The sequence below is a fragment of the Coregonus lavaretus genome (genome assembly GCF_964263955.1).
Source record: "Coregonus lavaretus genome assembly, chromosome: 5".
Taxonomy (NCBI): domain Eukaryota; kingdom Metazoa; phylum Chordata; class Actinopteri; order Salmoniformes; family Salmonidae; genus Coregonus; species Coregonus lavaretus.
In genome coordinates, this window is record NC_139992.1 from 54,608,323 (window position 1) to 54,622,799 (window position 14,477).

At 42.2% G+C, this 14,477-nt stretch overlaps 1 protein-coding gene across 1 annotated transcript in view; it reads left to right on the forward strand.

Annotated features, from left to right (window-relative positions):
* Positions 1-14,477, forward strand: part of itgbl1 (integrin, beta-like 1) — a gene marked incomplete at its 5' end in the record, with an annotated part of 139,056 nt that overhangs the window by 92,635 nt on the left and 31,944 nt on the right. Inside the window, 1 exon segment of the mRNA XM_084161589.1 lies at positions 6,152-6,268. Within this exon segment, the coding sequence (XP_084017715.1) occupies positions 6,152-6,268 (117 nt within the window).

Genomic DNA, 14,477 nt, shown 5'->3' on the forward strand with positions numbered 1-14,477 from the left:
ACTTGGCTTTCAAAAACTTTTGAAAGGCAGGGCAGGATGGATATGGGTATTTTGTTGGTAACTGAGTGATGGACACAGCCCAAATGCCAATGGAACACATTTTAGTCATCCAGGGTTAAGTTCCTTGCTCAAGGGAACATCAACAGATTTGGTCACCTTGGGGATTAGAACCTGCAACCTTTCAGTTACTGGCCCAATGCTCTTACCAGCTAGGCTACCTGCCACCCTTAACCACTAGGCTAACTGAACACATGTTGTCAGCTATGGAACTTTTTTATTTACAGTTTAGTCATTTAGCAGAAACTCTTATCCAGAGCGATTTACAGGAGGAATTAGGATTGTGCTTTGCTCAAGGGCACATCAACAGATATTTCACCTAGTCGGATCGGGGATTCAAACTTTCACCTTTCAGTTACTGGCCCAATGCGCTTAACCGCTAGGCTACCTGAACACACGCTGTCTAGGTGTTAGCTATGGCTCTGAACATCGCAGCTTCAATCCCAGTGCTGGGTTCTCATTTTGTAATTGTAGTTTTTCTGTTTTAACCCTAACCCAAACCTTAGTCCTTAACATAAAGGCCCAGTACAATCAAAAATGTGATTTTCCTGTGCTTTATATACACTAAGAGGCCAGTTTATTAAGTACACCATTCTAGTACCAGGTCGGACCTCCCTTTGCCTCCAGAACAGCCTGAATTCTTCAGGCATGGTTACTAGGTGTCAGAAAAGTTCCACAGGGATGTTGGTCCATGCTGATGCAATGGCATCACGCAGTTGCTGCAGATTGGACGGCGGCACATTAATGCTGCGAACAGCCCATTCCATCTCATCCCAAAGATGCTCTATTGGGTTGAGGTCTGGGGACTGCACAGGCCACTCAAATAAACTGAACTCGCTGTCAGCCGATTCTTCTTTTATTTAGCTGATAGGAGTGGAACCCAGGGTGGTCGTCTGCTGCAATAGTCCATCCGTGACAAGGATCGATGACTTGTGAGTTCTGAGATGCCGTTCTGCACACCACTGCGCCGTTATTTGCCTGTTTGTGGCCCACCTGTTAGCTTGCACGATTCTTGCCATTCTCCTTCGACCTTTCCCATTAACAAGTTGTTTTCGCCCACAGGACGGCCACTGACTAGATGTTTTTTGTTTGAGGCACCATTATTGGTAAACCCTAGACACTGTCGTGCGTGAAAAGTCCACGAGGGCGACCGTTTCTGAGATACTGGATCCGGCGCACCTGGCACCGACGATCATACCACGCTCCAAGTTGCTTAGGTCACTTGTTTTGCCCAATCTAATGTTCAATCGAACAGTAACTGAATGCCTCGATGCCTGTCTGCCTGCTTTACATAGCAAGCCACGGCCACTTAACTCATTGTCTGTAGGAGCGTTCCATTTTCGGGGTGGTGTACCTAATAAACTGTCCAGTGAGTGTATATTTCCACACTATGAGGTTGGAATAATACAGTGAAATTTAAAAAATTATAATAATGCCCTTTTTAGTGTAAGAGCTGTTTGAAAAGACCGCCTGAAATTTCAGCCTGTTTTGGTGGGATGGAGTTTTGGCCTGCCTGGTGACATCAAATGCAATTAGTTAAAACCTCTTAAGACTACAATGCCCAATTTTGGGCACCAGCTTTACTCGTAATTACTGATAATATGTTTACATTACTTGATTAATTTCCCACTGTTTTATTAGTCAGAACACAAAAGACTAGACAGTCCTAGGACACTCAGCGGGGTCTCTGTCGAATAAACGTATCTCTGGCTCCATCGAGTGGTCGGCTGCATTATTACAATCCATTTTGTCTCCGCTTTTCCACGTCGCGTGAAAGTGTGGTCCTTAGAAAAGCTGCTCGTCTGGTCAACTCGCTTGCGACAGAGATCGCAGGATTCCTATTGAGAAGGCGGTTCTACTTATAACTTTCATAGCTGCACGATAAAGAATGCGACCTACACACTACTAAAATACCTAAAATAAGTAAAGAAGTAATTTTGTGTGGAAGTCCCCCCAAAAATGTACTGCGGAGACAGACATAAGAAGTGCATCAGTAGAACCAAGAACATTTTACTTTTTCGGAGCACGTCTCCCCTTGTTGATAGGGTGGACACGCTGTTTGAATGGCATTAATGTTGATTTAGATGCTCACAAATGTCACACATTTTGACTATCACTAATGTGATGATATTTTGAGTAAAGTAAAAAAGAAGGTGAAATATTTTGGGTAGATGTTCCTAAAACTGATTGTAACTATAAACTGAGTATACCAAATATTAGGAACACCTTCCTAATATTGGGACGCAGAACCCCCCCCACCCACTTTTGCCCTCAGAACAGCCTCAATTCGTCGGAGCATGGACTCTACAATGTGTCGAAAGCATTCCACAGGAATAGCTGGCCCATGTTGACTCCAATGCTTCCAACAGTTGTGTCAAGTTGGCTGGATGTCCTCTGGGTGGTGGGCCATTCATGATACACCATTCACCCTCTGAATGGCACACATACACAATCCATGTCTCATTTGTCTCAAGGCTTAAATTCCTTATTTAACCTGTCTCCTCCCCTTCATCTTCACTGATTGAAGTGGATTTAACAAGTGACATCAAAAAGGGATCATAGCTTTCACCTGGATTCACCTGGTCAGTCTATGTCAAGGAAAGAGCATCTTAATGTGTTGTACACTCAGTGTCTACTTAGCATAGTTGGTCTATGACCACAGGTCCCATTTTGAACAGTGCGTTCTCAAGGTAACGAGTTTGTGTAGTCATGAACTACTTTCTCTTACTCATGGCCAATTGTAACAGACTGCAGTGTCAGTGGCCTGGGTGCGGTATTGACTTTCTCCCTGTAAAATACACTAGCCATCCTCAAGGCAGACAGCCATGAAGACGATTAAAAATCACCCAAGGACAGATAGACACCACTCCAATCACCACCCTCTTCTCGCTCTTCTGTTCTTAATGTTTTGTAAACTCAGTGTATATAGACATATTATAAAGTATGAAAAGGCTTGTTCATTCACATGTCATGAATTCACTATGATATCATCATATTTTTATATGGTTTATTATACTTTTATTATGTACTAGATCACATGGGTTAAAACGTTTTTTTTCTTCTTTCTCAGACATAAATAAACCATTTCAAAAGCTGTGGGGTGGAATTAAAAGCTCATGTTTAAAAGCTCATGTTTTATAATAGTTATGACTAAAAACACAATATATAACGTAAATGGTATGTGTTTGTGTACTGTCTATCTGGATGTGATGTACAGTACGAGTCAAAGGTTTTGACACATACTCATTCTAGGGTTTTTCTTTATTTTTACTATTTTTCTACAGTGTAGAATAATTGTGAAGACATCAAAACTATGAAATAACACATATGGAATCATGTAGTAACCAAAAAAGTGTTAAACAAATAACAATATATGTTATATTTGAGATTCTTCAAAGTAGCCACCCTTTGGCTTGGTGACAGCTTTGCACACTCTTGGGATTCTCTCAACCAGCTTCAAGAGGTAGTCACCTGGAATGCAATTCAATTACAGGTGTGCCTTGTTAAAAGTTAATTTGTGGAATAATTTTGTTTCCTTCTTAATGCATTTGAGCCAATCAGTTGTGTTGTGACAAGGTATTTGGTAAAAGACAAAGTCCATATTATGGCAAGAACAGCTCAAATAAGCAAATAGAAACTACAGTCCATCATTACTTTAAGACATGAAGGTCAGTCAATACGGAACATTTCAAGAACTTTGAACGTTTCTTCAAGTGCAGTCGCAAAAAACATAAAGTGCTGTGATGAAACTGGCTCTCATGAGGACCGCCACAGGAAAGGAAGACCCAGAGTCACCTCTGCTGCAAGGATAAATTCATTAGAGTACCAGCCTCAGAAATTGCAGCCCAAATGAATGCTTCACAGAGTTCAAGTAACAGACACATCTCAACATCAACTGTTCAGAGGAGAATGCGTGAATGAGGCCATCATGGTCGAATTGCTGCAAAGAAACCACTACTAAAGGACACCAATAATAAGAAGACACCTGCTTGGGCCAAGAAACACGAGCAATGGACATTAGACCGGTGGAAATCTGTCCTTTGGTTTGATGAGTCCAAATTGGAGATTTTTGGTTCCAACCGCTGTGTCTTTGTGAGACGCAGAGTAGGTGAACGGATGATCTCCGCATGTGTTGTTCCCACCGTGAAGCATGGAGGAGGAGGGGTGATGGTGTGGGGGTGCTTTGCTGGTGACACTATCTGTGATTTATTTAGAATTCAAGGCACACTTAACCAGCATGGCTACCACAGCATTCTGCAGCGATATGCCATCCCATCTGATTTGCGCTTAGTGGGACTATCATTTGTTTTTCAACAGGACAATGACCCAACACACCTCCAGGCTGTGTTAGGGCTATTTGACCAAGAATGAGAGTGATGGAGTGCTGCATCAGATGACCTGGCCTCCACAATCACCCGACCTCAACCCAATTGAGATGGTTTGGGATGAGTTGGACCGAAGAAAAAGCAGCCAACAGGTGCTCAGCCTATGTGGGAACTCCTTCAAGACTGTTGGAAAAGCATTCCAGGTGAAGCTGGTTGAGAGAATGCCAAGAGTGTGCAAAGCTGTAATCAAGGCAAAGGGTGGCTACTTTGAAGAATATAAAATGTAACATATATTTTGATTTGTTTAACACTTGTTATTTAATAGTTTTGATGTTTTCACTACTATTCTACAATGTAGAAAATAGTAAAAATAAATAAAAACCCTTGAATGAGTAAGTGTGTCCAAACTTTTGTCTGGTACTGTATGTCCATGTAACTATATGTTTGCTATGTAACTACTGTGAAGAAAAGAAAGAGAGAAATGTAATGTACGTAAAATGTTTATAGAAGTATATTTTTGTCTTCCGAAGAGGGTGGATGGGCCATTTTATGGTGGAAGGGCCAAAAAACTAAACAAAAAAGTAATAACCCTACTACATTATTCAAAATATTGCCTTCTTGCTAGATTGTTGAATACAGCCATAGCTGTCAGCTCAAGATTAATAGACCAATAAGAAATAGATTTTTAAACCTCCCCTCCAATAACAGCTAATTTTCAGTTTCCCCCTCCCATCTCAGGCCACTCACAGTCCTAGCTAAATTCTTGCTTGAGAAATTGCTCTTTGCTAAGAAACTTTTTTTTTTTTTTAAACAACCACAGTAAAATACTCAATTGTTACCAGGAAATTATTTGATATTGAGAAAAAAAATGGCTGCGTTGGACCTTTAGCCCTAATGCCTAAATTTAACCAAAATCTCAGAAAGAATGTCAACATTTTACCGTCAAGGATAGTTTTGGTTTCACTTTGGCGCAGTTTGACTGACGGCTAATAGATGGCAACACACTCCATAATTAAAAGGGTAACACGCTCCGTAATCTACACGGCAACACACTCCATAATTTCTGTAGCCTGTAGTTATGACAACTCTCCGCTTGCATTAGCAGTTGCGTTGGATAGACAGCACTTTGTACTGGGATTGTGTCTGTTGCCGTTTTCACTCTCCTCCTTTTAAAGCCTTCTGGGTGTCAAAAAACTGGGGTGTATTTATTAGTGCACACCATAGCATACCGAAGTAAAATGTTTTTCAAAGGAAAACGGTTTGCCACGAAAATGATAGTTTCTTATTGGACAAGTTCAATTAGTCTCTCCCTGTTTCGTTCTGTTTGCTTCCGTTTGGTTTCAAGTGAATACAGTCCTAGCTCGTCCATGCCCTTGCTGAGATCCATTACTATTATGTGATAGAAACTGTAAAACTGAATATTTCCCCTGTACCCCCAAAATGTTGTCATATTATGTTTCAATGTAATTGTTGTTAAATGAATGATTCAATCCTCATTAAAAAGCAGCTGAAAGCAGACGGTTGTTGTTATCTTCTGTAAGCAGGATCTCACCCTTCTGTTTTTGAGGATGTCACATCACTGAATCTACATTTAACAATACAACATGAGCGATGACAAATAAACATTTTCTGATAATTGTTCTTGAAAAACTGTATATTAGAGTATTTTAGTTTAGTTGTCTGTCATAATGTTGTTACATGAGAATAACACCGCCACCTTTACACCTGTATTCTTACCTGTGTGTACCTGTTTACTACCTGTGTTCCAGGTCTGTGTCAGTGTGGCCAGTGTACCTGCCATCCCCCAGGAGACTCTCGTGTGCATGGGAGGAACTGTGAGTGTGATGACCGCCAGTGTGAGGACATCAACGGGGAGATATGTGGAGGTGAGGGTGCACACACACACACCCTCTCAGGCGCAGGCAGCCATGACGACCACAGAGATTATCGATAAGGCAGGGGTGTTATGCACGAATGTTCCATTGTACTTACTCTTAGAAGTTGCATGTGTATGTCTCTTGAATGGCTGAGTGATTTGCTGATACTTCCTGATACCACATACAAACCCCTCTTTCTCTCTGTCTCTCTCTCTATCTCTCTCTATCTCTCTCTCTCTCTCTCTCTCTCTCTCTCTCTCTCTCTCTCTCTCTCTCTCTCTCTCTCTCTCTCTCTCTCTCTCTCACTCAATGAGAAATGTCAACCTCCAATGAAACATTAGGACAGGGCCTTTGAGCCAGTCATATCTGCTAAAGCTACCATGAGGAGTGTTTAACTAAGATGGTCTATGCGCTCGCAGGAGGAGGGAGCGAGGGGATCGATATAACATGGCATTAGCCTGATGTCAACAACGTGGCTTAGCGTAAGCAATCATGCTGTCCTTCTTAACATTAAAAAGCCATTCTAACAGTCTAATAAATATATCTTAGATATGCTATCGGGAAAATAATCATTTGGTTGTGTTTATGAAGGTAACATTATAATAGGAAAATATATATATTTGAAAGAACATAACATTTTCATTAGTTTATGATATGTAAAAACTAATAACCACTAAAAAACACAGACTTTCAAGTGTAAAATCAATTTTATTGGTGGAGTGCCTTCGTTACAACTAACATGTGCCTTGGAACTGTGACGAGTGTGATTAGAAGGAGTCAGGCGCAGGATAGCGACAACAAAATACAGGCACAGGGGAATAATCTACCCCGGCAATACAAGGTATGGAAGCTCCACCGAGCTACACTCAACTCACATAAAACAATCACCCACAAGGACAAGGGGGCAGAGTGAACACTTATACACGGACTAATGAGGGGATATGAACCAGGTGTGTGTAATTGACAAGACAAGACAAATGGAGTGATGATATATGGAGCGGCAGTGGCTAGTAAGCCGGTGACGACGAACGCCGAAGCCTGCACGAACAAGGAGGGGAGGCAGCCTCGGTGGAAGTCGTGACAGGAACACAACAAAACAAATAGAAATACCCAAACCACCAAGATGCACGGTCAGTAAGATGCGCGGTCAATGAAGAAAATATCAGTTGCCTAAACATCAGTATAAGCGCCAAGTGAGCTTGTGAATAGTGAAAATCGCACAAAAGCAATAATCACGTTAAAATTAATGTGTCGATATGACTGCAGTCAAAATAGTCCAATATTGTCAGTTATTGGACACATTATTTGTGGCCTCGCTCATGCTTACAGTATGGTGTGCATCTTCACGCAATGGCATCAGATGGATCTCATTTAGCTGTTATCCCTTGTCCTAACTGTTGTCATGACTCTCCTGGTTGAGGATCCGAGGCCTCAGATCAGCTTTTCAATTGCTCACGATCACCAGACCCCCTCTCACCCACAGGAGAGGAGAGGGGGGGCTGGGGCGGTTTTGACACCTTAACAGTCTGTCATAAATTAGGCAGAAGGGGAATCTCCCTCTTGCTCTTCAGTATTGGTAAAGGAATGTTCCTTTGTCTGCAGAATACTTTTGCCGCCAAAACTTTTACGTCCAAAAAGTGAACACAGGAACAATATTTCTAACACCCGAATGTGTGGAATGATGACAGTTGGCCTATGGAAAACGAATGTCTATTTTGTGATGTCATAAAAAATTGTATAAAAGTGTTATAGCAAAAATGCTGTCATTTGGAAAGTATACACACTTTATCTGTCCAGTTTACATCCAATATGTGTATATAATATGGAAAATTGTGAGAGTATTTTGTTAAGATAGGAATGTGATTTTAGTTTTCTAACGAGATCATAGTTTTCATATAAGCTTTGCACCAGTCAGTAGCCACACCCAGGTGTGCTCAGAGATCGTGTCAGCAAGTATGAACGCCCCTTTTACCAAGAGGGCATAAAGGCTTGAAAGACAAATTCACATCCAACCAGAAAGACAAGAGACGGTGGTCTACACGTCTGAAAATGGTTGGAATGTTGAACCCCAAAACGAGGTGAAGAAGATCAACTACCAGACTAGACCCGAACATTGCCAGTCTGCAGCTGTGTGTGTAAAGTGGTCCAAACTCTGACTATCAACACGAGGTGGGAAGGAGAAAATCCCCTCTCAAGACAATCGCTGGTACAGTTGAGTAGCTGTTCTGAAAACACTCCACTACAAGACCAGGACAACTAAGAAGAATGAAGAATTGTGACCTCTGGTGGACAATCAGAGCCTTACACAGGACACCCCCAAAAACCCATTTTTAAGAAGGCTTGGTTTCAACAGAGAGACGACGAACAAAGATGATGGCAAACATGTAAATGCATTCATGATTTCTTACCCCAAACGGGCGGTGGTTCGTGAGCAATGTATTATGATTACTTTGAGGGTAGTTTCCAAATGTATCAACGATAATTTTGACTCTCTCTTTGTCTCTCTCTCCCTCTCCCTCTCTCTTTCTACCCCTCCCTCTTTTGATAACCAAGCAGTCATGTCGTTGTTAGTCCGCTAGGGACTTTTTCTCATGTATTAAGTGTGTATGTTATTCTGTGTTATTATTTAGTTAGATTGTACAGTGAGGGAAAAAAGTATTTGATCCCCTGCTGATTTTGTTTGTTTGCCTACTGACAATGAAATGATCAGTCTATAATTTTAATGGTAGGTTTATTTGAACAGTGAGAGACAGAATAACAACAGAAAAATCCAGAAAAAAACGCATGTCAAAAATGTTATGAATTGATTTGCATTTTAATGAGGGAAATAAGTATTTGACCCCCTCTCAATCAGAAATATTTCTGGCCCCCAGGTGTCTTTTATACAGGTAACGAGCTGAGATTAGGAGCACACTCTTAAGTGTGCTCCTAATCTCAGCTTGTTACCTGTATAAAAGACACCTGTCCACAGAAGCAATCAATCAATCAGATTCCAAACTCTCCACCATGGCCAAGACCAAAGAGCTCTCCAAGGATGTCAGGGACAAGATTGTAGACCTACGCAAGGCTGGAATGGGCTACAAGACCATCGCCAAGCAGCTTGGTGAGAAGGTGACAACAGTTGGTGTGATTATTTGCAAATGGAAGACACACAAAATAACTGTTGATCTCCCTCGGCCTGGGGCTCCATGCAAGATCTCACCTCGTGGAGTTGCAATGATCATGAGAACGGTGAGGAATCAGCCCAGAACTACACGAGAGGATCTTGTCAATGATCTCAAGGCAGCTGGGACCATAGTCACTAAGAAAACAATTGGTAACACACTACGCCGTGAAGGACCGAAATCCTGCAGCGCCCGCAAGGTCCCCCTGCTCAAGAAAGCACATATACAGGGCCGTCTGAAGTTTGCCAATGAACATCTGAATGATTCAGAGGAGAACTGGTTGAAAGTGTTGTGGTCAGATGAGACCAAAATGGAGCTCTTTGGCATCAACTCAACTCGCCGTGTTTGGAGGAGGAGGAATGCTGCCTATGACCCCAAGAACACCATCCCCACCGTCAAACATGGAGGTGGAAACATTATGCTTTGGGGGTGTTTTTCTGCTAAGGGGACAGGACAACTTCACCGCATCAAAGGGATGATGGACGGGGCCATGTATCGTCAAATCTTGGGAGAGAACCACCTTCCCACAGCCAGGGCATTGAAAATGGGTCATGGATGGGTATTACAGCATGACAATGACCCAAAACACGGCCAAGGCAACAAAGGAGTGGCTCAAGAGGAAGCACATTAAGGTCCTGGAGTGGCCTAGCCAGTCTCCAGACCTTAATTCCATAGAAAATCTGTGGAGGGAGCTGAAGGTTCGAGTTGCCAAACGTCAGCCTCGAAACCTTAATGTCTTGGAGAAGATCTGCAAAGAGGAGTGGGACAAAATCCCTCCTGAGATGTATGCAAATCTGGTGGCCAACTACAAGAAACGTCTGACCTCTGTGATTGCCAACAAGGGTTTTGCCACCAAGTGCTAAGTCATGTTTTGCAGAGGGGTCAAATACTTATTTCTCTCATTAAAATGTAAATCAATTTATTTTTCTGGATTTTTTTTTTGTTATTCTTTCTCTCACTGTTCAAATAAACCTACCATTAAAATTATAGACTGATCATGTCTTTGTCATTGGGCAAACGTACAAAATCAGCAGGGGATCAAATATTTTTTTCCCTCACTGTAAATAAATAATTTAACCAATTTGGGTAGTATTGAATCATAAGTAAAGCTGGGGTTCGTGCAGATCCAAGAAGTCTACGACCGTTCAGAATGAGACTGATAAGAGGTAATGATTAATACGTTGACTGTTTTATACATACAGTGGGGGAAAAAAGTATTTAGTCAGCCACCAATTGTGCAAGTTCTCCCACTTAAAAAGATGAGAGAGGCCTGTAATTTTCATCATAGGTACATGTCAACTATGACAGACAAATTTTGAAAAAAAAATCCAGAAAATCACATTGTAGGTTTTTTATGAATTTATTTTCAAATTATGGTGGAAAATAAGTATTTGGTCACCTACAAACAAGCAAGATTTCTGGCTCTCACAAACCTGTAACTTCTTCTTTAAGAGGCTCCTCTGTCCTCCACTCGTTACCTGTATTAATGGCACATGTTTGAACTTGTTATCAGTATAAAAGACACCTGTCCACAACCTCAAACAGTCACACTCCAAACTCCACTATGGCCAAGACCAAAGATCTGTCAAAGGACACCAGAAACAAAATTATAGACCTGCACCAGGCTGGGAAGACTGCATCTGCAATAGGTAAGCAGCTTGGTTTGAAGAAATCAACTGTGGGAGCAATTATTAGGAAATGGAAGACATACAAGACCACTGATAATCTCCCTCAATCTGGGGCTCCACGCAAGATCTCACCCTGTGGGGTCAAAATGATCACAAGAACGGTGAGCAAAAATCCCAGAACCACACGGTGGGACCTAGTGAATGACCTGCAGAGAGCTGGGACCAAAGTAACAAAGCCTACCATCAGTAACACACTACGCCGCCAGGGACTCAAATCCTGCAGTGCCAGACGTGTCCCCCTGCTTCAGCCAGTACATGTCCAGGCCCGTCTGAAGTTTGCTAGAGTGCATTTGGATGATCCAGAAGAGGATTGGGAGAATGTCATATGGTCAGATGAAACCAAAATATAACTTTTTGGTAAAAACTCAATTCGTCGTGTTTGGAGGACAAAGAATGCTGAGTTGCATCCAAAGAACACCATACCTACTGTGAAACATGGGGGTGGAAACATCATGCTTTGGGGCTGTTTTTCTGCAAAGGGACCAGGACGACTGATCTGTGTAAAGGAAAGAATGAATGGGGCCATGTATCGTGAGATTTTGAGTGAAAACCTCCTTCCATCAGCAAGGGCATTGAAGATGAAACGTGGCTGGGTCTTTCAGCATGACAATGATCCCAAACACATCGCCCGGGCAACGAAGGAGTGGCTTCGTAAGAAGCATTTCAAGGTCCTGGAGTGGCCTAGCCAGTCTCCAGATCTCAACCCCATAGAAAATCTTTGGAGGGAGTTGAAAGTCTGTGTTGCCCAGCGACAGCCCCAAAACATCACTGCTCTAGAGGAGATCTGCATGGAGGAATGGTCCAAAATACCAGCAACAGTGTGTGAAAACCTTGTGAAGACTTACAGAAAAAGTTTGACCTGTGTCATTGCCAACAAAGGGGGTATATAACAAAGTATTGAGAAACTTTTGTTATTGACCAAATACTTATTTTCCACCATAATTTGCAAATAAATTCATTAAAAATCCTACAATGTGATTTTCTGGATTTTTTTCTCTCATTTTGTCTGTCATAGTTGACGTGTACCTATGATGAAAATTACAGGCCTCTCTCATCTTTTTAAGTGGGAGAACTTGCACAATTGGTGGCTGACTAAATACTTTTTTTCCCCACTGTAGCAGACGCTCTTATCCAGAGCGACTTAGAAATTGGTGCATTCACCTTATAGCCAGTGGGATAACCACTTTACAATATTCTTTTTTTTCTTCTTTTTTTTGGGGGTGGGGTAAGGGGGGGTAGAAGGATTACTTTATCCTATCCCAGGTATTCCTTAAAGAGGTGGGGTTTCAAGTGTCTCCGGAAGGTGGTGAGTGACTCCGCTGTCCTGGCGTCGTGAGGGAGCTTGTTCCACCATTGGGGTGCCAGAGCACAAGTTTTGACTGGGCTGAGTGGGAACTGTGCTTCCGCAGAGGTAGGGGGGCCAGCAGGCCAGAGGTGGATGAACGCAATGCCCTCGTTTGGGTGTAGGGACTGATCAGAGCCTGAAGGTACGGAGGTGCCGTTCCCCTCACAGCTCCGTAGGAAAGCACCATGTTCTTGTAGCAGATGCGAGCTTCAACTGGAAGCCAGTGGAGTGTGCGGAGGAGCGGGGTGACGTGAGAGAACTTGGGAAGGTTGAACACCAGACGGGCTGCGGCATTCTGGATGAGTTGTAGGGGTTTAATGGCACAGGCAGGGAGCCCAGCCAACAGCGAATTGCAGTAATCCAGACGGGAGATGACAAGTGCCTGGATTAGGACCTGTGTAAGGCAGGGTCGTACTCTCCGAATGTTGTAGAGCATGAACCTACATCATCGGGTCACCGCCTTGATGTTAGCGGAGAACGACAGGGTGTTGTCCAGGGTCACGCCAAGGCTCTTCGCACTCTGGGAGGAGGACACAACGGAGTTGTCAACCGTGATGGCGAGATCATGGAACGGGCAGTCCTTCCCCGGGAGCAAGAGCAGCTCCGTCTTGCCGAGGTTCAGCTTGAGGTGGTGATCCGTCATCCACACTGGTATGTCTGCCAGACATGCAGAGATGCGATTCGCCACCTGGTTATCAGAAGGAGGAAAGCCATAACAACCCCATGCGCACAAACACACACACACACACACACACACACACACACACACACATACAGACAGGCATACACGCTCACACTTAAACACACAGTGGCATACACATATGCTTTCACGCATACATGCAAGCATGCACGCACATACACAGACTAAATAAACAGCCACGTCAAGAGGACTGATTATAAAGAGCAATGCAATTTTATCCTGCCTACTCCTTTGATATCCCAGACACACACTCTGAATATCTGAATTGAATTGTTCTGGAAGCCTTTGAAGTTTCTGAAGTTTCTACATTCTACTCTTGGGAAGTTTGTGCTCATAATTTGGGCATTTAGACACGCCACCTTAAATGGCAGTGTGCTGCTAAACTGGAGTCTTCTCGGAATTAGAGGCTGGATTGGAATGGACTGTTGCTGCTGCCATGGAGCAGAGGTAGGGGGAGAGAGAATGAGAAAGAGAAGGAGGGGGAAGAGAAAGAGGGAGGGAGAGGGAAAGACAGTGGGATAGATAGAGAGGGGGGGAGATGGTGAGTTCTGAGTAGGGTTGCAAAGGGAGGGTATATTACTGGTAACTTTTGAAGTTTACCAGTAAACTACCAGAATTTTTTATAACTTTCACATGTTTTATTCTTTATCAGTGTGGGCTTTTTGGGTACTTCAGATTATCACAGGGGTCTGTCATTATCTCTGGCCCGCTGTGTGGCCTTATCACGTAAAATATATAATATAATAAAATAAGATGCTTTAAAAATATAAAAATATGACAAAGCTGTAAAACATCATCTTAAATATAAACCATCAACTTAGTGAATATAATTTGTGTTTAATATAAGAGTTTCAGCATGAAATATACTTTATATATTTTTTACACACTTTTATTTATTTTACTATGTCAATATGTATTTGTTGTTATTGCCAAACTAGTGGCAGTTGTGAAAATAATTACATTTCTGATTAGATGCTTTTTTAATAAGGCTATTTCTCGTCAATCCACTAGAAACTGATGGACAATATGGATACAGATATATATATATATATATATATATATATATATATATATATATATATATATATAAAATGAATACTATATATGAATACATTTTTTAGAAGTTATTCAAGTATAAATTACCAAAGTTACAATATATAGCCATTGTGTCACGCCCTGGCTCTGGGGACTCTTATATGTTGAGCCAGGGTGTGTAGGGTCTATGTTTTGTGTTCTATGTTCAGTTTCTAGTTCATGTGTTTTCTAGGTTGGCCGGGGTGGTTCTCAATCAGAGGCAACGAGAATCAGCTGTTGCTTCTTG